Source organism: Calidris pugnax, unplaced genomic scaffold (assembly GCF_001431845.1).
Source record: "Calidris pugnax isolate Ruff unplaced genomic scaffold, ASM143184v1 scaffold147, whole genome shotgun sequence".
Classification (NCBI taxonomy): Eukaryota; Metazoa; Chordata; class Aves; order Charadriiformes; family Scolopacidae; genus Calidris; species Calidris pugnax.
The window spans coordinates 127,628-149,886 of NW_015092359.1; the positions used below are offsets into that span (position 1 = coordinate 127,628).

General features: G+C 39.6%; 2 protein-coding genes across 2 annotated transcripts in view; one reads left to right on the forward strand and one right to left on the reverse strand.

The window, feature by feature from the left end:
- MSH2 (mutS homolog 2) overlaps window positions 1–20,026 on the forward strand; it is a 55,129-nt gene extending 35,103 nt beyond the window's left edge. The window contains exons 10-17 of the mRNA XM_014962369.1: window positions 3,947–4,070; window positions 5,105–5,255; window positions 8,061–8,158; window positions 9,170–9,415; window positions 10,991–11,195; window positions 11,573–11,820; window positions 15,787–15,959; window positions 18,917–20,026. Of these exons, the coding sequence (XP_014817855.1) occupies window positions 3,947–4,070; window positions 5,105–5,255; window positions 8,061–8,158; window positions 9,170–9,415; window positions 10,991–11,195; window positions 11,573–11,820; window positions 15,787–15,959; window positions 18,917–19,087 (1,416 nt within the window). The 3' untranslated portion in view covers window positions 19,088–20,026. The remainder of the gene's footprint in view (window positions 1–3,946; window positions 4,071–5,104; window positions 5,256–8,060; window positions 8,159–9,169; window positions 9,416–10,990; window positions 11,196–11,572; window positions 11,821–15,786; window positions 15,960–18,916) is intronic.
- KCNK12 (potassium channel, two pore domain subfamily K, member 12) overlaps window positions 10,279–22,259 on the reverse strand; it is a 58,822-nt gene continuing 46,841 nt past the window's right edge. The window contains exon 4 of the transcript XR_001414147.1: window positions 10,279–10,301. The gene's annotated coding sequence lies outside the window, so the exon portion shown is untranslated. The remainder of the gene's footprint in view (window positions 10,302–22,259) is intronic.

A 22,259-nucleotide genomic window follows, 5' to 3' on the forward strand; every position in this document is an offset into this window, starting at 1 on the left:
AGCTAGCTAGCTCAACACAGTCCCCCGGTCTGCAAACGATTTGCTGTCACCTCATTCATTCGAGCACCCCTTGGAAATGTGACTTACTTGGGTCTCAGTTCATATAAGTAAGCATCTGCAGGTGTCAAAGTGCTGTCCGTGCTGGGGTGTTAGTCTGCCACTTGCCACATTAAGTATTTTACACTTGGAGCATTCATTCCAGAGTAGGTCTGAGCAAAAACTTACATTAAGAAAAATACAGTGTGTTTAGTAGCACAAAAGGGAACGTCAAGCTGCTTCTTACCCATAAGGGATTTGCTTTCTTTATAACCCTTTGCATGACTCTTGCCAGTAAAAGGTTATATATAGTGTGAAGGTGGTAGCAAGAGCTTTCAGACCAGTCTGTTGTACGTGTCTGCATTCCTTAATCTCTGAAGCAAATTTAACGTTTGTATTTAATGCAGTACTGAGTTGTAATTTAGTCTTTAGTGCATTTCAGCAGTCAGTGTATCGGTGAAATGTCACAATGATGATGAATGTTTTCATTCTTCTTTTAGAGAGATCAGAGAGCAGTGAGGGATTGGAGCATCTGCTTTATGAGGGAAGGCTGAGAGAGCTGGGACTCTTTAGTGTGGAGAAGAGAGGGCTGAGGGGAGACCTTATTAATGCTTATAAGTATCTAAAGGGTGGGTTGAGGGAGGATGGAGCCAGGCTCTTTTCAGTGTTTCCCAGTGACAGGACGAGAGGCAATGGGCACAAGCTGGAACATGGGAAGTTCCATTCAAATATGGGGGGAAAACTTCTTTTTGGTGAGGGTGACAGAGCCCAGGAACAGGCTGCCCAGGGAGGGTGTGGAGTCCCCTTCTCTGGAGATTTTCAAGACCCGCCTGGATGCAGCCCTGAGTGATGTGCTCTGGGCAACCCTGCTTTGGCAGGGGGGTTGGACTAGATGGTCTCTAGAGGTCCCTTCCAACTCTGACAATTCCGTGGGTTGGGTTCACTGGCATTTTCTTCAATTTTTTCTGGTGAGGTGTAGCCTTACTGGGTCATAACTGATGGTGGATTTATTAGGTACAGAGCACCAAGAACTCAGGTGTGTGGTGTTCCATGTTCCTGTTGACACTTGTCCTGCTAGATTCTTGGCCACATTCACACTGAGGGCTGTGGAAAAGAAAAGCAAAAGTTTGCTTTAAGTGACTTACCTAATTATAGCTGAGATACTGCTGCAAGGAGGAGCACAGCTTGGGAAGAACATTAGATGGTAATATAGTTGTGGGTACCTGATGTTTTTATATTAATTAGTAGCACTAGTTTTAAATATTTTTAGTAAATCACAATGATTTTACTTCCTTAGCAGTTCAGCTGAGCTTCTAATTTAATTATAAAATGTTTTCTATTCACTTGATCACACTTTGCTTTCCCTTTGAGAGCATGGTCAGATGGAGTAGTTCTGCTTGTCACCTGCTAAGGGTTACTTCACCAGGCCTGAATAGGGAAGTTGGGGTGGGTAATGCAATATGTTAGGAGCTGTCTTCAAACCTGGATCTTTACACACTTTTAAATTCAGATTTTCAGGCTGAGGTAATGGGATATGGTCTGCTAGATGTCCTAAAGACTCAGAAAAGCCAGTGGGCACTTAGCCTAGGACTGAAGCACCTGGTCTGCTGCGAGTGAGCCACTTCTTCAGCTGCTACAGCCCCTAACCCAGGCTAGTGTAAACTGAGGCTGAAGTAATTTTACTTTAATGCTCCTGTCCTGAGACTTGACAGCAGTTTAGGATTTATTTCTCGTGCACCAGCAGTCTCTGGGTTCATTTGTCATCGCAGGTCTGTTGGAGCTGTAATGGAGTCAGCAACAAGCACGTTAAAACTTAACTCCATCCCTGTGATTGCTGGACCGAGGGGTGTGTGAGGCACTAACAGGGCCTTTTTTGCACGCTGTGAGCTCTACACACATACAGATCTTTGCTTGTGGTGAAACAAAAGCTTGTCTGCAGCGAGGAGGCCCTAAAGGGTGGATAGGTCTGATGGGTCCTTGGGAATGTTGCCTGCCTTCCTCCTGAGGTTACGGGATTTCTGCAGGTTATTCCAGGCTTCAAATAATTCTTTGAAGCGGTGAAACAAAATCACCTTTCACTTGACTGTCAGCCTTGGCTGTCTCATGAAGCCAGTTGTGCGTGATGCTTGCATGCCAGCCTGTCCAGTTTCTGATCCAGGATCTGCCCTACAAAACCAGGAATGATCTTTTCTGCTCTGTCATAAATGTTTATTACTGTTCTTTCTGCAGAATTAAGGGAATGGGAGGAGCAGGCCTATTGACAGGGATGTAACAGGGAATGAATTTGTTCATGCCTGTTCCTTAATGCTTTCCAAGTTTCAAGATGGTCCTCTAAAATCTCATAACCCGCTACTTTGTGGAGTCCACATCTCTGGTTAAACAACTGGAGAACTTGCACACAACACAACTGGGACCAGGCTGAGTGTAATGCCTTGTGGGGCTGGTAACTGCACAGAGAAAATGAGCACCAACTGTTCAGTTTTCCATAATGCAACTTCTAGGGAAGATCAAATTATCTGTTGGGTGAACATCTTTCTCAGAATAAAGTAGGAATCCTTTGAATATATAGCATGATACGCAGTTTCTTTATGTGATATAAGGTTTATGTACCCCCATTCCAAATTAAAAATTTATAAGCCCTGTGGCTTTCATCTCCATATTGCATTCCCAGATCTTTGTTCAAAGTTGCTGCAAAAGCTGGGAATCTTCAGTCTCATGCTTTTGAAATTGTTCTGATGCACTGCATGTTTCAAGTGCTCTTTGTGCTTAATAGAACAAGATGTATGCGGTGGTTCTTGCCCTTAACACCTCCTGTTGCTCAGTGCTTTCTGGAGTGATACTTTTATTGTCTGGGAAGGAGTAAAGGAACTGTGAAACCTCCCTTTCCTCTTCTCCTTCCTCCTCTTGCTGACATGTACTTGTGGGTAAAAGTGGAATTGTAGATAAACCACCATCTCAGTATCTCAGTTTGATGTGTTTTGCAAAGTATTTGCAGCTGCTTTGTGTACAACTTTGCAGATAATTCCCAGCTAAGGGAAGCTTCATGAAAGTGTTGGTTTGTTTTTTTTTTAAACTTAATTAGATTAAATATATTAGTAAAGTGAAAGCCAGTGCTTAGTTTCCATGTTGAACAACAGTGTTAATATTTCATTGATTACAAAAGTTTGTATATTAAAAATTGTGTTTCTTTTATGTAGCTGTTACAAGTTGTGCTCGTGAATTAAACTCGAGGCTTGTAAGGTCATCAGAAATTAAGTGGAAGCGAGAGGAAAAAGATGAAATACAACTTACTTCATCTGTGCCTCTGAAAATGGAAAGAAATGTGTATGCTTTTCCTCCTGCTTGGAAGGAAATGTGTATGCTTTTCAACTCAAAATAACTGGGTTGGAATGGGGTAGGATTTGGGGTGGTATTATGTAAACTCCTTCTGTAAACTCTTGAGTGCGTTTTGGGCAGGAATTACTGTTTCAGCAAAGACTTCTTGTTTTGAAACACCCCGTCTTTTTATACTGTCTTGATTAGCTGTGTAAGTCCAGACAAGCATACAGATTATGCACATAACAATTTCATTTCCTCTGACTTGCCTTTTTTTCCTGCCTATTGCTTAGTTATTTGTATAAATATAAATGTGCAGACAACTCCATTTCAAAGTAAAGGTGTCTGTTAAGTTGGTGTATTTTGCTTGTATAAGGTATATTATTTGAGAAAACAAGTGGTTGAGGTGTATTTGTTTTGTAGTTGTCAGACACCAATTATCAAACAGCACTGCATTATAAAATTAAATATATATAAAATAAACTGAATAAATGATTAAGAAAATTTATTTCATGGTGTATCATCAGGTAGGTGATCTTATTTTTTTTTTTACTGCCTACATTCATATGAATTTTTCCTTGTCATTTTTGCCCAGGTGGAGAATCATGAATTTCTGGTCAAGGCTTCTTTTGACCCTAATTTGACAGAATTAAGAGAGAAGATGAATGAGCTGGAAGAAAAAATGCAGTCCTTTTTAAAGAGTGCAGCGAAAGAACTAGGTAGGGTATGAAACTACGCTTTAATTCTTACCCCATTTGTAAAAAGTTTTGCAATCAAGTGATGAAAACTTGTATACAGGAGTTAAGGGATGTTTGTATTATTTTGTTACTAATTTGAGGTGACTTTAGTCGTCACAGTACAATCTGTTGAAAACTGAGTGATTTTTGGTTTATAAGTTGGCCGTTTTTAAGGATGGCATTCCAGAATATGTCAGAAATGTTCATTTATCTTGCAAGATACTGCAGAATGCATTTTGTAGAACTGTAACTCATTGTAACTCTTGGCAAGGCCTAGTTTTCTATTTTGCATTGAAACTTGTTTTTTTTCCCCTATGCATTCTCATGAGTGTCCATTCAGGACATGCTAGTTTTCTTTTGGAGTTCTTTGCAAAATGTAATGTGTAAGCAAATGAGATATTTAAAGACTTGATTATCCTGTGCAAAAATTTCCATGTGCAGCTCATGAATTGGGCATTCGAAGAGCAACTTAAATAAAATAATTAATTTTTAATGCAAATATGGCGAGGAAAACTGGCAACAACATAGTTATTTTAGGTTACACTTTTAAGGGCTTGCATATTTTTCAGTCTTGATTTTTTTAGTGTAAACAAGATACCTGGATGAAAAGATGGAAAGGCAAGATTGTGTAGGGATGGAATGAGAAATCGTACCAGCAGAAGTATGTATTAATAAAAGGATCACAAGATTACAAGTGCTATGCTTACAGCAGCAATATAGAATGTCCCTGCGGCACGCTATGAGCATTTTTCATATTTCTGGAGAATATATAGCAATGCAATAATCATGAACCTGATTTGAATATGCAATTTGAGAGCATATCAAAGTAAGAGCAGAGAATGAATCGGTGAACTTGTGTTATTTCTCATACCTGTACAGAACCAAAGCAAATATACTGAACAGCATATTTAGGAGTGGCTACATCACACAAACTAGGGATTAGGGAGCAGAAATAGCACAGGCTGCAGGATTTTTGATAATCACAGTTTTCTTTTTTCTTTCTTTTCATCTAAAAGGTTTGGAAGCTGGCAAAAGTATCAAACTGGAGACAAATTCACAGTTTGGACATCACTTTCGAATAACTTGCAAGGAGGAAAAAGTTCTCCGTAACAATTCAAAATACGGAATAGTTGATACACAGAAGAACGGTGTGAAATTTACTAACAGGTATGAGATCATCTTGGGACTTTTTCAAGCCTGCTGTGAAACAAACAAAATGGTTCCTTTCTTTGTAATCATGCGGATAAACTGGTTTCCCTACTTCTTGATTGGCTTGAATTTTCACCTTTTTAATTGGCTCACGGATTGAGATATTGAGCAAGACTGACATGAGAGAGTCATCGTCATCATACACTTTCTGCTAAAAGCTGCATTCCCCATTTACTTTGCCAGCTATGTGCTATTTTTGGTCCTTTGACTTGGGCTAATTTCTGTGTTTTAGCTGCACCTACTAGCATAATTGCATTCACCATGAGTGTTCATACAGACACGTTCACAAGCTGCAATAGGAAAAGAGTTAGTTGTGTTTATTACCAAATATGACATGTAGCAGTTTTGGTGGTTACGTTTCTTTTTTTGTTCCAAATCATGCTGTAATTTCTGTTGGTCCTATGTATTGGATTTTGATTCTGTTGTTCTCTAGATTAAGCTATTTAAAAATTTCAGTCTTCAGGGTGATTGGATTGATGCTGTTTCAGTGTCTCCTTGTTTGGAGAGTAGGTCTGTCACACATCAGCGAAGCAAGAAGTGTATATTTCTTGTTGAATTTTTAGCTCCTCTTTCTTGAGCATTGTAGAAGGAGCAAGGGCTACCTTAGTCATTAGATGTCTCTCTCTCTCTGTACTTCATTATTTTTACACAGAGCAAACAAGGTAGAAATTTGCATGTGCAGAATCAGATAAAAACTTCTGTCGACGGTCACCTCTTGAAGTTAATTGGTCTTACCCCCTCAGTCAAAGCAGCGCAACCTTGGAAATTAGATCCTACCTCAAAATTAGAAGGGGTGGCTCCAGGCCTTGCCCAGATGCCTATCCTCCAAGCATCCTTCACAACCTGGTGAAGTTCCACACAAGTTCCAGTGCTGGACCACTCTTTGTGAAAATCTACCTAATCAGATCTAGTGAGAATTTTCCTTGCAGAAGTTTGGGTTTTTAGTGTCTCAGTCTTATGCTGTGCACCTCCAAGAAGAGTCCTCGTGCCTCTCCTCTCCAGGCTGACTTCAGAGTTTTTCAGCCTGGGCAGGCATTTCTCTCGGCCTGTGAGACAGCCAAGTCCCCCCAGCTCTTTTATGAATAGCTGTTTTACAGCCATTTGGACCTCAGTCTGTACTGTTTCGTGGAGTTATTTCATCCCAGGTGCAGAACTTTGCGTTTGGCTGTGTTGAAATTCATGTCCACCTATTTCTGTAGATATCCCAGTGACTTGCAGCCCTGTCTTCCAGCTCACTGATGGCTCCCCGTAATGTGGTATTGTTCACGACCTTGCTGAGAGTTCATTTGAGAGTGCATTCAGTCCCATCATTCAGGTTGCTAATTAAAGCATAAATAGTATCAGCCCCAGTATCAACCCTAAGAAATGCTGCTAATAACCAGCCACTAATTGGACTTCAACCCCCTGACAAGTTCCTCCTTGTCTGTCAGTGGCAGGTCCAGGAGAAAAATAGTCTTTAAGTCTCCTGCATGTGTTATATACAGAAAGGTAAAAATAGAAGAGATTGGTACATTGTGGAGCCTGTTTCAGACAAACCATGCTGATATCACTTTCTGTATAGCAGTTCCTGCTGGAGTTAGCATCAGAAAAGTGAGTTTATTGAGGGAAATCTTGATTGACAGACGAGTGTGAGGAGCACTGCCTATGGGGCAAGGTTGGTTTCAAGCCAGTGGTATTACTAATAGTGACTGTTTCTGTTAATCACTCACTTTCATAAGTAATAAATCCTTGGCTTTGAAAAGGAGGGCAAACATATTGGTTCACACCAACCAATATGTTGGTGTATTTCGCACCGACTTACTTAAATGAACGAAGTGTAAACCTTAATTGCATTTTGTTTTAACATTTACTCAGAGGATATTTTTTCAAAACATCCCTGAAATTTAAAACAGCTTTTTTTTTTTTTTTTTGGTTCTAAATATGTTATGAATCTAAATGTAATGATGAAGTTAGGCTTTTCTGCTTTTCTGTAACTGAGGAGACGGTACTTAGCACCTCTGTTGTGTGTCATCTGTTACTTTCCCTGAGAGAAGAAGCCCCTGGATCACTAATAAAGCAGACTTCTCTGTGCTTAGTTAAGTTATAGTTGCTTGTGTAGATGGTACTAGAAGCTCAAGGCTGACTCCTGGGTGCGCTGCTTGGATGTGTTTCATACTCAGTCCTGCAGACTCTGCTCTCTCTCTCTCCGGAGTCTGCTTGGAGACAAGCTTGAGAAGAATAAACATTTGGTTAAACTCTCTCTTGATTTCAGCTTACTTTATTTTGAAGACTAGAACCTGTTCCTAGTGACAGTAGTTCAGTGAGGTTTTTACTAAATGACGGAGGTCAATGCCTTTGGCTCTGATAAGCCTGTTGTAGGACTCTGGCTAATTGCACAGTTGCTTAGCAGCAGTTCTCCTCTGCCAGTTCTTTCACTGCCACATCTTCTTGCAAAATGGCCAGAAATATAGCTTTATGAGCAAGTCCTTATACATACAGTGTCTACAACAACCGACTACTGTAAGATTTTTAACAATAATGTGTTCAGAGATGCTAGAGTTGCTGGTTTGGCCCTTGTGGGTGATCTTCAACTTAAAATTAATCTTACTGATACCCTGGTGTGGATGAACTGTAGATTAGATGCTTTGTGGTCCTTGTGCTGAACCTTGCTGTTAAAACAGATGGGGACAACTGCTACTGACTCATAGATGAGGAGGCCAGAAGTTTGGCGTTGTAGCAGCGAAGACAGAACACAGCTTCTAAATATTGTGATTTTGTTCACAGCAAACTGAGCTCCGTCAATGATGAATATATAAAGAACAGAGAAGAGTATGAAGAGGCTCAGGATGCAATTGTTAAAGAAATCATTAACATTGCTTCAGGTGAATATGTCAGTGTTGTTGATGTGCGTATCACAATCTGGAATGCTGGGAAAGACTTGCAGTTATTTGTAGATCCCTCTGTAGAGAACTGTAATGTTCCCCAAAGAATTAGAGTGAAAAAAAGAGGTTTGGCTTTTAGACAGTTCTTGAAAGTTTGAAATATGTTGCCTTCTGTGGTTAGACTCTTTCCTGGCATTGCTACAAATTATTAAAGATAAAAAAGCACTTATTAGGATGATGTATTTGAGTGTGTATTAAGTTATGATGGAAATCTTCATAAGCTTTTACCTGTTGTCATGATAAATTTGCCAGCATATTGCAAAATCAGTAGCTTATTAGATATTTTTTGTCTTGGTAATTTTCAAGTGGTGTTTTTTTTGTGTGTAGCATACTAAGGTTTTTATGTTTATATGGAAATCTAATGGGGTATTATATAGGGGAATTAGTTTCAATATGTCATCTATAAATACCTAGTGTGCTTAAGAAAGTCTGCACTGCTGCTGAAAGCTTCTGTGGTGTGCAGACAGACTTACAAGTGTTTATGTGTATTTAAAAAGCATTTTTCTTCCCAAGTGGAGGCAATTTAATGAAGAACACTGGATTATGTGTGTAATTCTCGAATGAGTATGACTTAAAGTCTTCTTAATGATCTGTGCCCAGCCAGTTCAAGAGGTGATTCAATTTATTGGATTTCCAGCCATCTTGCTGTTGCGACCGTTTCCCTTCCTGTATGAAAATAAGCTATTTCTTCTTGTTTGGTGTAAAGGCAAAACAATCATCATGGCCTCACCTCTTCCTTTTCCTAGTCTGAAGAAGTCCCCTTTGTAGTCAAAGTATGGAAACTTTAGGATAGCATCTTAGACACTCGCAAAACATGACTGCTGTCTTAAACAAAAAATGACTTTTAATGCAGATTAATTTTGTGGGCTCAAAATAGGCTTTAAGTTATCTTTTCAGCAAGAACAAAAGAATTTCTAACTGTTGAATTTATATCTCTCTAATCAAAACCAGGTTATGCAGAACCAATACAGACGATGAATGATGTAATTGCTCAATTAGATGCAATTGTCAGTTTTGCTCATGTGTCAAACGGAGCACCGGTGCCCTATGTCCGTCCTGTCATTCTGGAGAAGGGACAAGGAAGGATTGTGCTGAAAGGTGCCAGGCATCCCTGCATCGAAGTGCAAGATGAGGTGGCCTTCATCCCCAATGACGTTACATTTGAGAAGGGCAAGCAGATGTTCCACATTATTACTGGTAGATGTTTCTGTTCTCTTTTTCATTTGTTATTTACATTTTAAACGTCTCGAGTATTTTCAATAATGATGTCTTTAAAAAAAAAAAGCAAACAACAAAACAAGCAACAGCAAGCAGACAAACCAACAACCCAATAAAAGTCTGTCAAAACAATTTCTCTAATCACCATAGGGTGAGCAGTTAGCAAGGTAGTAATCTTTCTGCATGGGGGATTAGATTTAGCTCTGGAAAAGAAGGGAGGGTATTTGTAAGGTACTGTTGCCTAATATATTAAAAAAAGAAAGTGTCCACAATGTTCTTGTGACATGTGTAGTGGGTATTCGACGTGCTTGTGCGCATACAGGCATATTTCTAATCTCCCAAATTAACAGTCATGGAATCAGTTGTTGCTTGTAGTTATAGTGCACGAGTTTGGAGAAGGTGATTGTTAATTTAGAAATAGTCATTTGGGAAGGAGAGAGAGGCTGCTAGGACAGGAAATAAGGAAATGTAGGAAATAAGAAAGCAGTCCTTCTTTAATATATTTATTCTCTGCCTTAGTAAGTGTAGCTCCACAGGCCAGGCAACCTCTGGAGCGGGAGAATCTGAACTTGCTGAAATGATTTGGAAAATTCCAGCAGACATCAATTGTACTGTAGCCACGTAGGCACCTTCTGTAGGCAAGATTTTAATCAGCCTCTCTGTTAATGTTTTCTTTGTTTAGTGTGAAAGTCGATTTTAAATGCAAAACATGTTTTAATGACTGTACCCTTTTTTTTTTTTCCCCATTCTCTGGTGTAATTAAGATAATTTTACTACACAGGAAAACATTTCTAGTGTTTATACATTTAATTGAATTTTAATTTCCATCCAGATGTCCTTGACATACATTCTGAGTAGCAGAGATCTGAAATTAGAGAATGATTAATGAACACTTCTAACGTAATCAAAAAGAAAAACTAAAAATACGAATAAATGCATGGTAACACGCTTGTTTTTCTGGTTAGCAAAAGCATAAAATTGGTTTTAATGATCAATTTTCTGGAAAATACTTTTTATTTCATTAGTACTTTAGTTAAAATTAACTACTTAATATCTATGTTTGCTGATTCAGAATCCCTTTAGATTGTGATTTAAATCCCCCATTAGCTTGTACGCGGTCTGTAATTTAGCTATTTCATTTTTACAGACAAACTGTAACTGTTGTTTGAGGTGAAAGCAAATTATTTTCATACTTAAGCAGCAATACTGACGACTTTTAAATTAAAGCTTACTAGTTTTAGGTATGGACATGTGTTTTGGATGACCGCTTGTGCTTCTGAAAAGTCTCCAAACTTAGGAAGCCCCTAATGATGTCTGATCATCTTTCTTTTGAAAAAGCAGCATTCAGTGAGACAGGAAAAGGAGCATTTTTAGTAGTGGAGCTACTTGCTGTACCTGTTAGACAAGTCTGCTCCTCTTCTCTGGCAAAAGAGTAATAAGTTTAAGTGTTCTTTGTTTTAATTTAAAGCCTGTTCTCCTTTAAAAAAAGTGTTGAATTGTAAAAGATTTTTTATTTTTAAATTTTTTAATTAATTTGCAAAATTTCTTTTTCAGGCCCTAACATGGGGGGAAAATCAACATACATCCGGCAGACAGGGGTGATCGTTCTTATGGCCCAAATTGGGTGTTTTGTACCCTGCGACTCTGCAGAAATAAGCATTGTGGATTGTATCCTGGCTCGGGTGGGAGCTGGAGACAGTCAGCTGAAAGGAGTGTCTACTTTCATGGCTGAAATGTTAGAAACCGCTTCAATCCTTAGGTAAGTCCCTTTGCTGCTTTGATCTTGTCGGTTGGGGTTGATGGGAAAGGTGGTGCTCTAAGGAAGATGGGTTTAAGATTTCCTTTTATGTAGGATTTCAGTAGAGGATCTCAAGTCCTTTTCAGCAGGCTCATAAGTCCTTGAAGTCACCTTCTGTTTGTCTCAGTGGTCATATAGGGCTGCTTCCAGGAAGCTAAAGTCTAAATGGGCCAAAGAAGCAAATTTGGAATGGTCAGCGTGCGACTGTGCATGCTTTATTTTATTGTTTCAGTCTTTTGTCTCTTTTCTGCTATGCCTCTGTGACATAACGTGTGGTACTCCAATATCTAGAGTTCACGCTGATATTAAACATTACAAAAATGCCCTTGTGTTTTTAGGACAGCATCTGAAAACTCCCTGATAATCATTGATGAGCTGGGAAGAGGAACTTCTACCTACGACGGTTTTGGCTTGGCATGGGCTATCTCAGAATACATTGCTAGCAAGATCTGTGCTTTTTGTATGTTTGCTACACATTTTCATGAACTGACAGCTCTTGCTGACCAAGTGCCAACAGTAAATAACCTGCACGTTACTGCTCTGACCAGCGACGACACACTGACAATGCTTTACCGTGTCAAGGAAGGTAAGACTCTGTAAATGGTGGAGAACAGGGTAAACTTTATTTTGCACTGACAGATGAAGAAATATTAATGAAAATACATAGCATAAAAAGATATTTCATATGTTGTGCTTAAGGGTTATAATAGACATGTTCTTCTCTGTCCATAGAGAATGTGGCAGGAGCTCTTTCCATGCCCAGCACAGTTGGTGATGTTGGTGATTCTTTGTTAAGACTTCTAGGTTATTTAGGTTATTTCTGCCTTTGAGGTCTCTCTTTTTTTTTTTTTTCCCCCCTCTTTATTTTTTTTATAAAGAGCAGAGAGAAGGATTCCAAATAATTGTTTTCTATTTTCCTAAATCAGCCATTTTAACTTGCTGCTGTTTCAGTTTTCCATATGGAGGAAGGGGTAGGTTCTGGTAAATCATACAGAAAAGGACTTCTGTTCTTTGAACTGTTCTTTTAAAAGAAACGAGTGCAGCTTTTACGTGCTGACAGTTTTTAGTAATCTCTATTTCATTGTAATAAGGTTTAGTCATTGAAGAAAGATGTTGCCCAAGTTATGTAGTAGTTTGATATAGGAAAAATTATGTGTTTAGTTTTTAGGAAATGGCATCATAATAAAACAACAAAGAGCCTGTTTTGTTAGTGTAAGATAAGTCAGATGTATTTAATTAAAATCCTTTAGTGGATCCAGTTTTTCCTTTTGGTATTAAATTGGACAATTTTTAATTGTGTGTAAGTTTCATCTGTTAAGTGCAGTAAGTGGTTTCTCCTGCTTCTCTATACCCCCAATCATTTCTTCTTGCTCCCTTCAGCAGGAGTGTGTATTTATGCTAGGGAAAGCAGGGCTGGGTAACTGGCGTGCAAGGTGTGGTCATTTATAGCCTTCTAATTTAGCTGCAAACTCTACAGTGGTTTTGTTGTTCCCATAAGAGCATTTCAGTCAGGTTGCCTACCTCTGGGCTAAGATTTTGATTTCAAAATTTGGGCAGAGTACTGTTATGCTATATTTTCTGCTTAAAAATACCACTTAATCGTCTTTGTCTGAATTCTACAGTGAAGGAATGAGTTAGATGGCACTCAGGTGAATAGAACATGGTTACTGTAGAACTCCATGGCTATAAAGCATTAGATCAACAATTTATCTTGTGGAGTGGTTTTCTCTTAAATAAGGAATAACTATTTGAGGAGTGAGGCTATTATCTTTACTGAGACAACTACTGAGTATCATCCATCCTCATTAAGGCAAAGGAGCTAGTCCTTGTCTTGCGTCTCAAGTCCTGGAGGCTGATGTCTGTATCTTTTTAGTTTAGGATTTAATCTTACAAGTACAATGGCTGAACTTCATTCCTCATTTTGAAAACTGTTTTGTCGTTTTGACACAATACCAAATACTTGCTTTAGCTTGCCTGGTTCCTCCTGATAGCCCTGCTTTTCATGATTAGTGCATATTCAGTATGTGCTGTCTTGGAACTCTCTCCGATATTTCCTGATTTCTTTAGCTGATTTAGGACTCTTCATTCCTTAGGGCATACATTGTTCTGAAATGAATCTAATATGCTGTCCAATTGCTAGATTTTACTGTTATGTCTTTAAAGATAATTTTTATAATCTTCACAGGCAATCACCATGCCATTAAGTGTCTTTAGATGATTGGTAAATGAATTTTCATTATATCCTGATTTGAGCTTCACTCAAATGGTACCATGCTAGTTTTATTCTTATGATGTTACTAATTGATTATTTCTTACTCATTTCTTCTGGTTTTAAATCCATGAAATTACTTCATTTCTAATCCTTTGATGACTTGTGTAACTGCTTCTAATTTTGTATTCACCTGTGGGTATAGTCTTGCAGTTAGCTGTCAGGTGCCTTTCTATAAAGCTAGGCTATTGCTCTGAGCAATGGGAATCAAAACACGGCTAGAAGAACTGCTCTCCTCTGGCTTGTTTTGCTTAACTCTGTGTCCTTGTCTTTCAAGAGTTTTATTCCTTTGAAGTGGCCTCTGATCTCCTCTGTTCATGCACTTTTCCGAGGCAATGTCCAGGCTTTGCTGCCGGGTATTGAATGTCCAAAGTGCTGTGGCCCTGGTAGCCAGCCTGATGCAGTGGAGATGCAATGTCTGTGGTTCTCCTGGAGTTTGCCATTTCCCTTCTTCTCCAGCACATGTTGAGCTCCTTCCACTGAGTGATTGATCAGAGCCCTTTGAGTGCCCTGCTCAAATCAGTGCTTAAAGTATGGCTTAGTGTGCATAGGAAAGGAAGACAAGTGTAGTCATAAATTGCTGCAAGTGTACATTGAAACTGTTATTTTCAGTGCAGCAAGAGCTGGCAATGTATAGTCTTCAAACAAGCTGTCTTTATTATGCCTTATTTGGAGTACTTAGATTGAGGGGGGGAAGTAATATACGCTAATTCTCAACCTTTTGCCTTTTTACATCTAAATCCTTCGGAACAGCAACTCTTCTGATTAAAAAAAACTTATATTGCCCAAATAGTTGGGTGAATTTCATATTTTTCTTCAACCAGTTTTGCTGGTTTTAGTGATACACATGGGTTTTTTGCAAGTGCAGTGTCATTTCATTTGGTCCATTTTCTTGGAAGAGCTATTGAGCATAGAGACCCAGTAGTTTGTATGGATCTACTTAACCTCTGTCAGATGAGATACAGCATTAGGAAATCTTAATCTTAAAATACCTGATCTCGAATTAGGTGTCTTTCACCTAAGTTTTTGCATAAGTTTTTGTCGTGCTCTGGAAAAGTTATGTTGTTTGAGCAAGGATGTGAGTATAGACAGCTCAGATACAGCTGTGTTTTGAAACAAACAACAGGTTTCATGCCACTTGAAATGTAAAACTAAACCTGAAATGCACGACAAGGAATTTTATAGTATATTTTCATCCCTGTCTTCATGCTTCAAGAGTGTGTCAGAGTAGCTGGAGGAGGAGACACAGAAAGTGCAGTTCCTCAGGCCTCTTTTCAGGATTCTATCAACAGAGACCTGCGTTAGCTTTGTGTTTGGGGAGGTGTGTGTTTTTAATATAAAATTGAGAAAACTAATTTATGCTTAAGAATATTAATTTCCTTTAAGACACCTGAGAGATGACAAGGTTAATAAACCAGAAAAAACTGTAAATGCTAAATTTTTCCTTTACCTATTCTGCCATTACCCAATATTTAATTGATGATTAGTTAAGTATCGTTTTACATGTGTAATTCATTTATTCATAACTCCTTGCTGGAGACCAAAATTAAAAGGATGTAACAATATTTGTGGGTGGCCGATTGGAATTTTGGTAATGAATGGGGTTGACAGATTGTACCAGCGCGCTTTTGATATTGAAGTGAAAATTATTTTATGTAACTCTGTATAATTGACATATTTTGAGCAAGTATGAGAACTTTTCTTTCTCAACCAAATGTTATGAACAGTGCTTTAATTGAAGTAAGTGTAAAGTTAAAGTTGAAAGGTTTTGATATAATTAAAGACGACGCCTGCAGACTGAGGAGTTACGTGGTACTGATGCAGAGGAGAAGGAGGACGATTGAGAATGCAACATTTTTAATATTTATATACATACACATATATGTGTATTCATATGAACATAGAATGTGAGAGAGATGTATTTAAAAAAATTTTAAAATGGTGTGACTTACTGTATCCTACAGTCTGTACTGAAGTACTTTAATAAACACCATTATTCAATTTCATTAAAGTACTAGAGGGAAAGTCTTTCTGCCTGAAGACTTTTCCTTTTCTTCCTGAAGCACTTTTGGAGCTCTGCAATTACTGCTTTAAGAGAGCTTAATTAAATAAGAGCGTATTCTTTAGTCTGCGTTAGAGTGTATTGTCCAAAAGGTAAACCAGAAAATGCTGGGAGAACCTCAGGCACTTAATTGTTCAGAACAGAGACCTATTACAAGTTTGCTCTGTGTAGCCATATTAACTCCTGAGAATGCTTTACTGGTTGTTTTTCTCTGTACCCAGGTGTTTGTGACCAGAGTTTTGGAATACACGTCGCAGAGCTGGCAGCTTTCCCAAAACATGTGATAGAAAGTGCAAGAGTGAAAGCATTGGAGCTGGAGGAGTTTCAAAACATTGGCAAGTCCAAGGAATCTGAAGGAGAACCACCAGCCAAGAAATTCTACAGAGAAAGAGAGGTTTGCTATCAAGAATGCTTTTTAAAATTTGTTTAGCTGGAATAGCCCAAGCAAAATAGATCTAGGTTACATATTCCCCCAAAGCTTGAGGATAACTAACTATAATCTTATTTTTCCATAACAAAATGTTTTAGCAGTGAAGTTCATCAGGAGTTGGTGAGCTGTTCGAGGATGGTGGGTTTTGGTTTAGATTCATTTCAAGTTAACATAGGGAAGAATTTTATTTTAAAACATAGTCGTGAGAATGAAACTAATTTTTTTCTTAAAGAATAATGATCAGCAATTAGCATGATTAGCATAGGACTAGAGTTATACAAGAGACCATGTCCCTATCTGTCCTGTGGGATTTTTTTTATGCTGTGAACCAAGCCAGAATTTTGTGTTCGCTGCTTTTGTTGGCTACTTAGTTTGTGTGCGCTATTTCTTGTGACTTAAGCTCTAGCTTTTGCTTTAATTGTTGAGATTATTCTTGGCTCTTGTAATAGTTCTGGTTGGGATAGAGTTAACTTTCTTCTGAGCAGCTGTTGAAGCTCTGTGTTTTGGATCTGGGATGGGAATAGTGTGATAGCAAACTGGTGGTTTTGATTGTTGCTGAGCAATCAAGGCCTTTTCTGCTCCTCACACTGCTGGGGGGGCACAAGAGGTTGGGAGAGGACACAGCTGGGACAGCTGACCCTAATGGACCAAAAGGGCTGTTCCATGCCGCCTGAGGTCATGCTCAGCAGATAAAGCTGGGGAAGGAGGAGGAAGGGGAGTTACAGCTTTTGTCTTCCCAAGTCACTGTTATGTGTGATGGAGCCTGGCTTTCCTGGAGATGGCTGAACACCCACCTGCCAATGGGAAACAGTGAATTAATTCCTTGTTTTGTTTTGCTTGTGTGTGTGGCTTTTGCTCTATCTGTTGCACTGTCTTTAGCTCAACCTGTGAGTTTTTCCTTGCTTTAACTCTTCCAATTCTTTCCCACATCCAACTGGGGGAAGTGAGCGAGTGGCTGCATGGTTCTAGCTGCTGGATGAGGTTAAACCATGACACCTGTGCCAGTGAATTGCCACCTGATTTTGCTTCCCCTTATTTGAGAGCTCGTTAAGTGCTGACTTCTTGAAGCTTAATGTGAACATGTTCAGATCTGTTCACATCAGAGCTTTCTCCTTTGTGCCCTTCCATCTAAGACATCTCACGGGCTGGTTGTATTGAAGGACATGACATTTTGGACGTGGAGTGTCTAATTTACAGATGTCATGAAGTTCTTCCCATCTCACATGGAAATCTAGTTTGGTTCTCTCTACTCAACTGACAAATAAAATGCTCTTGGCTTTGTGCAGGCTTCAAGCCCAAGTTGAGGAAACCCACATCTCAGCGTAGATCTGATCATATCTCCACAGCATAATACAGTTGTGTAAAGCTATTTGAATGAGCTGGTTTTTTTCTTCTCCCTTTGCTTTCTCTTAAAAAAAGCTTCATTGGCAGATAGTGTAAAGGAAAACAGAAACTTGCAGGAAGTTTTTCAGAATAGCCTGTGTCATCTTGTTGCTGGATGAAGAGTCCTTAGAGTGACAGCCCCTGCAGCCTCCTAGAAAATCCACATGCTGCCTTAGGACTTGCACTGACTTTTGCCAGTAGTCAGGTCCTCCTTGCTGCATGTGTATAAATCTGTTTACACACATTAGTTCTGTGTCCCAGCAGCTGGCATGAAACTTTGCAGCCTTGTAACTTGTTTATTTCCTCCTATACATCTGTGGCAATCTTGGTAATACTCCAGCATCTGGAGTGTTAGGCCATATTGAAAGTGCCTTCTACATTTAAAAAGCCTTTGCTCTAGACAGAGGCTGTTATCTGTCACTTTATTTTCAGTTTTAGAGGTCTGCTGCCTTTGTTCCTGGCTCAGTAAGTGGATCTGATGTTGTGGATGAACAATCTCTGGTTTGCCTTACCTGTTAGTGCCAGGTTGTTCCCCCTCCAGCTACCTCATTGCTCCACTATTGTCTTTCCCTTGCCAGCCTTGCTGGGTATCGTGGTGAAGTATTTTTCAAATTCATTGGATCTGGCTGTGTGGTCTTAAGTTGGTGTAAATTAAATCAATGCAGCAAACACTTCTGACAAACCCAGCATCATGTTTTATTCTTGGATATTTCAGTAATACTTAATATTTCATAAACTCTCTGGCCAGTAGAATGACATAGCTTTAGATGTCTCGCCCAGGCAATTTGTCTGCCTTCGTTAACATCATCTCTAGAGGAAAAAGCATGCTATTACATTTCCAAGTCCCTTGGAGGCTGCTGCACTGAAAGCACACCGCATTAGTCCTAAACAATGAAATAAAAAAGCTTTGGAGTAGAGTTCTAAAATGCAGAGAACAAGACAAAATTCTGTACTCTGGATAAATTGCTTCTAATACATGGATCCTGAATGCCATTCATTGAGATGGTTTCTCCTGCTATTCAATTCAGATTGTTTAGAAGTTCCACTTCGCCTGTTTGTGTAAAAGCATATGCATGAAGCTTAATTATCATCTGTTCTCCTTGGTGACGGCCACTCTGCAGTTGCTTGGTTACACTTTGTTCTTTCCTTTTGCATATTGAAACATTGGTTTTGATTTACAGTTCCTCCAGAAAGTGACTGGTTTGGGTGATGAGGCCACTCTGCTGTTATTGCTAACAATTCTCACCTAATGTGGATTGCACACCGGAATTAAATGTGGAACACAACATTGTATTTCTGCTGATCCACTGATGCTTTTTGCTCATGGGTTGAAGGAAGAAAGAACTCTCGATCCCAGTATAACTGGATTATTCTGGTGTTGAGAACATGATAGCAAGTACAAAAATAACAGGAGTTTTTGCCTGCAAAAGTTTCTGGTGCTGAATAATACTTTGTATCTTTGACAGAATTTGGAAGAATCTTGTTTGCCATCTAAACATCCCTTCTGTTTTCTTTTCCCTCTCCTCCCTCCATTTCAGGAAGGTGAAAAGATAATTCAGGATTTTCTTTGTCAAGTGAAAGCATTGCCCCTGACAGATATGTCAGAAGAAGACATCAAAATCAAGCTGAAACAGCTGAGAAATGATGTGTTGGCAAAGAACAACAGTTTTGTGAATGAAATCATTTCCCGAACGAAAGTTACATCGTGAACAGTGTGAGAACAGGATACAGCTCTTGAAGCATGTTTTACATTGCAAGAACTATCATTTTCTTGTCTTGTAGCTTTTATACTTTACGATGCTCGTACTGATTTATGTTGGTCTTTTTTTTTTCTTGGATTGTAATTACTTTGTAAAAAGTTCTGAGCACATTCCGTGCCAGATTCTTGCTTTAGTTGAAGTGTGAAGATTTTTTTTTTCCTTTTAGAAGTTTTCAATAAAATGGTTTTTTTCAGTATTGGGAGAATTATTGTCTGAGTAAACAAAATGCTTAATATTTTACAAGGAAAAAAAAAGTGTGCTAGAAATATAACAACTGAGATGGCATAGAACTACCACAGCCTTGTAGAGCAACAGTGCATACAGAAAGTCTGTGTCCTACAGCCATGATTCTTTTCTATGTGATGCAATTATGTTAATTCAATGAAGTTTTAGTGATGCTATATTAGTGCTCCATTAGGGGAAAAAAAAAATCTAATTGAGATTTATCATCAAGCTTTTGTGTGTGCGCTTGTGTGGAGGTGGGGATTTTCTGTTTGCTGTGTGGATGGTAATGCTCGAGTCAAACATGCTACAGGCCCCACTCTTCACACTCGAATGGTGGTAACTTGCATTTTTGGGTGGTTTTGTAATGTAAGCAGAGGCTGGAGTGAAGTTACAGTTTAACTGGAACTTCTGAGTTGGTCATGATGTGTGAGGTCTGTCTACAAAGAAAGAATGCATTGATTTTTATCTAACATACTTCTCACACTGAGGCATTTTGAAGGCATGTTGGTACAGGTTTACATTCTTCTTGCAATTTAGCATTTTAAATCGTTGCTCTAGAACACATTACCTATACCTAAAACTGTTGGTGTTGAAAGATTAATGGGAAAAGGTGTTTATCGTGTGAGGTTATAGGAATAAAATTGTGCTGAGGATGCTGTGCAAGCTCTTGCTCTCTTCTGTGGTGGCAATGGCATCAGTGGGTGTCTGCTGGGGACAGCGGCGCTGCTGTTAGAGCTGTGCTGTAGCTCTGTGTCGGGGATTAATTAATCCTTGCAGTGGTCTGCAGTTAAGTGTTCCAATGGTAGGCATTAGAGGTGTATTGTTAACTTGCTGCTGGATGACATTTGTTTGTAGTTAGACTAGAGCTTGGAAAAGAGACGCGCTTCTCAACATTTAAGAAAATAAAGGTTGGCTTGTGAAAGTGGTTCGGGTTCTGCATAACACCTTTTTGGTCTTTCAATTAGAATGCATTCTACTTGTAAAGACAAAAATAGCCTTGGGTTTACAAACAGCACAGTCAATATATGTGTTCAGTTTCAGTAGCTGTGTCTGAGAAGGTGTGTGAACTGAAAAATCTGTTACATAAAGTACTGAAAAATATAGCTGGTTTTGCAAATTCATTTGGTTCAAGCTATCCTAAAATATAGAATTATACATAAAATAGGCAATGAGAGTCAATTTAGAGGATCAAATACTGCCACGACACACAATTTATATTAGATTGAACTGTTTAACTGTTGCTAGAAGGTGGTTCTTGTGATTGGAATGGCTGATGCTTACAGCCTCTTCCTACCTATGCTGAGATGTCCAGGGCCTGACCAGAGATGCCCCTCACTTTGTCTCCTGTCCCTAAATGTGGGAACAGGCGTAAAACCATCAGTGTTTTTCTGTTCCAGGAACTTCCTTTTTCCCCTTGACCCAGTGTGAACTTTCAGTGTCCACAGCACTCTTAGCCAGGGAGTTACTTGCTGAGCTGTCATCTGCAAGAGGGATGACTTCTTTTTTGCTTTCAACCTGATTCCTAGTGTCATTCAGTGCCTCTTGTTTTTATTATTTAAGTGTCCATTCTGGATGTGGAGCCATCAGTACAACATGTCTGCAGTAGAGTCATAGAGAATGGTTTGGGTTGGAAGAGACCTTAAAGATCATGAAGTTCCAACCCCCCTGCCATGGACAGGGACACCTCCCACTAGAGCAGGTTGCTCCAAGCCCCATCCAGCCTGGTCTTGAACCCCTCCAGGGATGGGGCAGCCACAGCTTCTCTGGGCAACCTGTTCCAGTGCCTCACCACCCTCACAGGAAAGAATTTCTTCCTAATATCTCATCTAAATCTTCCCTCTTTCAGTTTAAAACCATTACTCCTCATCCTATCACTCCCCTCCCTGATCAAGAGACCCTCCCCATCTCTCCTGTAGCCCCTTTAGGGACTGAAAGGGGCCATAAAGTCTTCCAGGAGCCTTCCTGGAGGCTGATCGAGCTGTTCCTGTGTAGCCGGATTTGCCTCTCCCTGAGGGTGAAAGCAGCACTGGTGTGTATCACTCAGGAGTAATGGGGTCCCCTGACTGGACCAGCTCCGGGCAGCACCTTCTCTATGCCTGAAAAAAAAGGAGTTCTGCATCATCAACAAAAAGGATTCAGTTTTTCACATGCCCTTCAACCACTCACAAGGAAGAAAGGTGCAAATTAATGGAATTTTAAGACTCATCTTTTCAACTGTTTTCTCCACTGCACTTCCCACCCCTCTGAGCGTTCTGCTGCTGCCAGATATAGGCAGGAGAGGATCAGGCAGAGTTTTAGTCTCCATATGTCGGTGCTGCCTGCAAACTGGGTTACAGGTAGCGTGATTTCATGTGAGCAGGAGGGTGGCTATTTTTGCCTAGTCCCAATTTAGTCTTTTTGTCCAGAAATGTACCTATGGGACAGGAGCAATTCCAGAACTTGTTCTGGTTATTACCAAGCTGTGCCAAGGATGCAGGGATTATCAAAGCTTCTGAAGAAAATAATGCAGCCATTGAGGAGCGGCGAGGCCACTTCCTGTCAGCCTTGAATAAAGGTGCAAGTTTCTGCTTGTTTGCTTGAGGAAGCTTGGCACTGAGTGCTTATTGTGGCCTTTTTAGTCACTGTTCATCTAGAAGGCTCTTTGTGAGGAAAACTGCGTTAGGTGGGGTATAAGAAAAGAGCAGACGTGATCAAACATGGAAGGAATTCTTTTCCTTGGATCACTTTACGGCCCATTTCTTGGCGATCAGGAGTTCAAGCAACCTCTTTGTGTGCAGGATGATGAGAAAATGCTGGGTTTACCTCTGGGCAGGTGAGGTGCTTGGAGGTCAGCCAGCTCCAGGGTAGGGTTGGAGGACTAGGGAATCAAGCTCACGCATCCAGGGGAAGCAGCCTG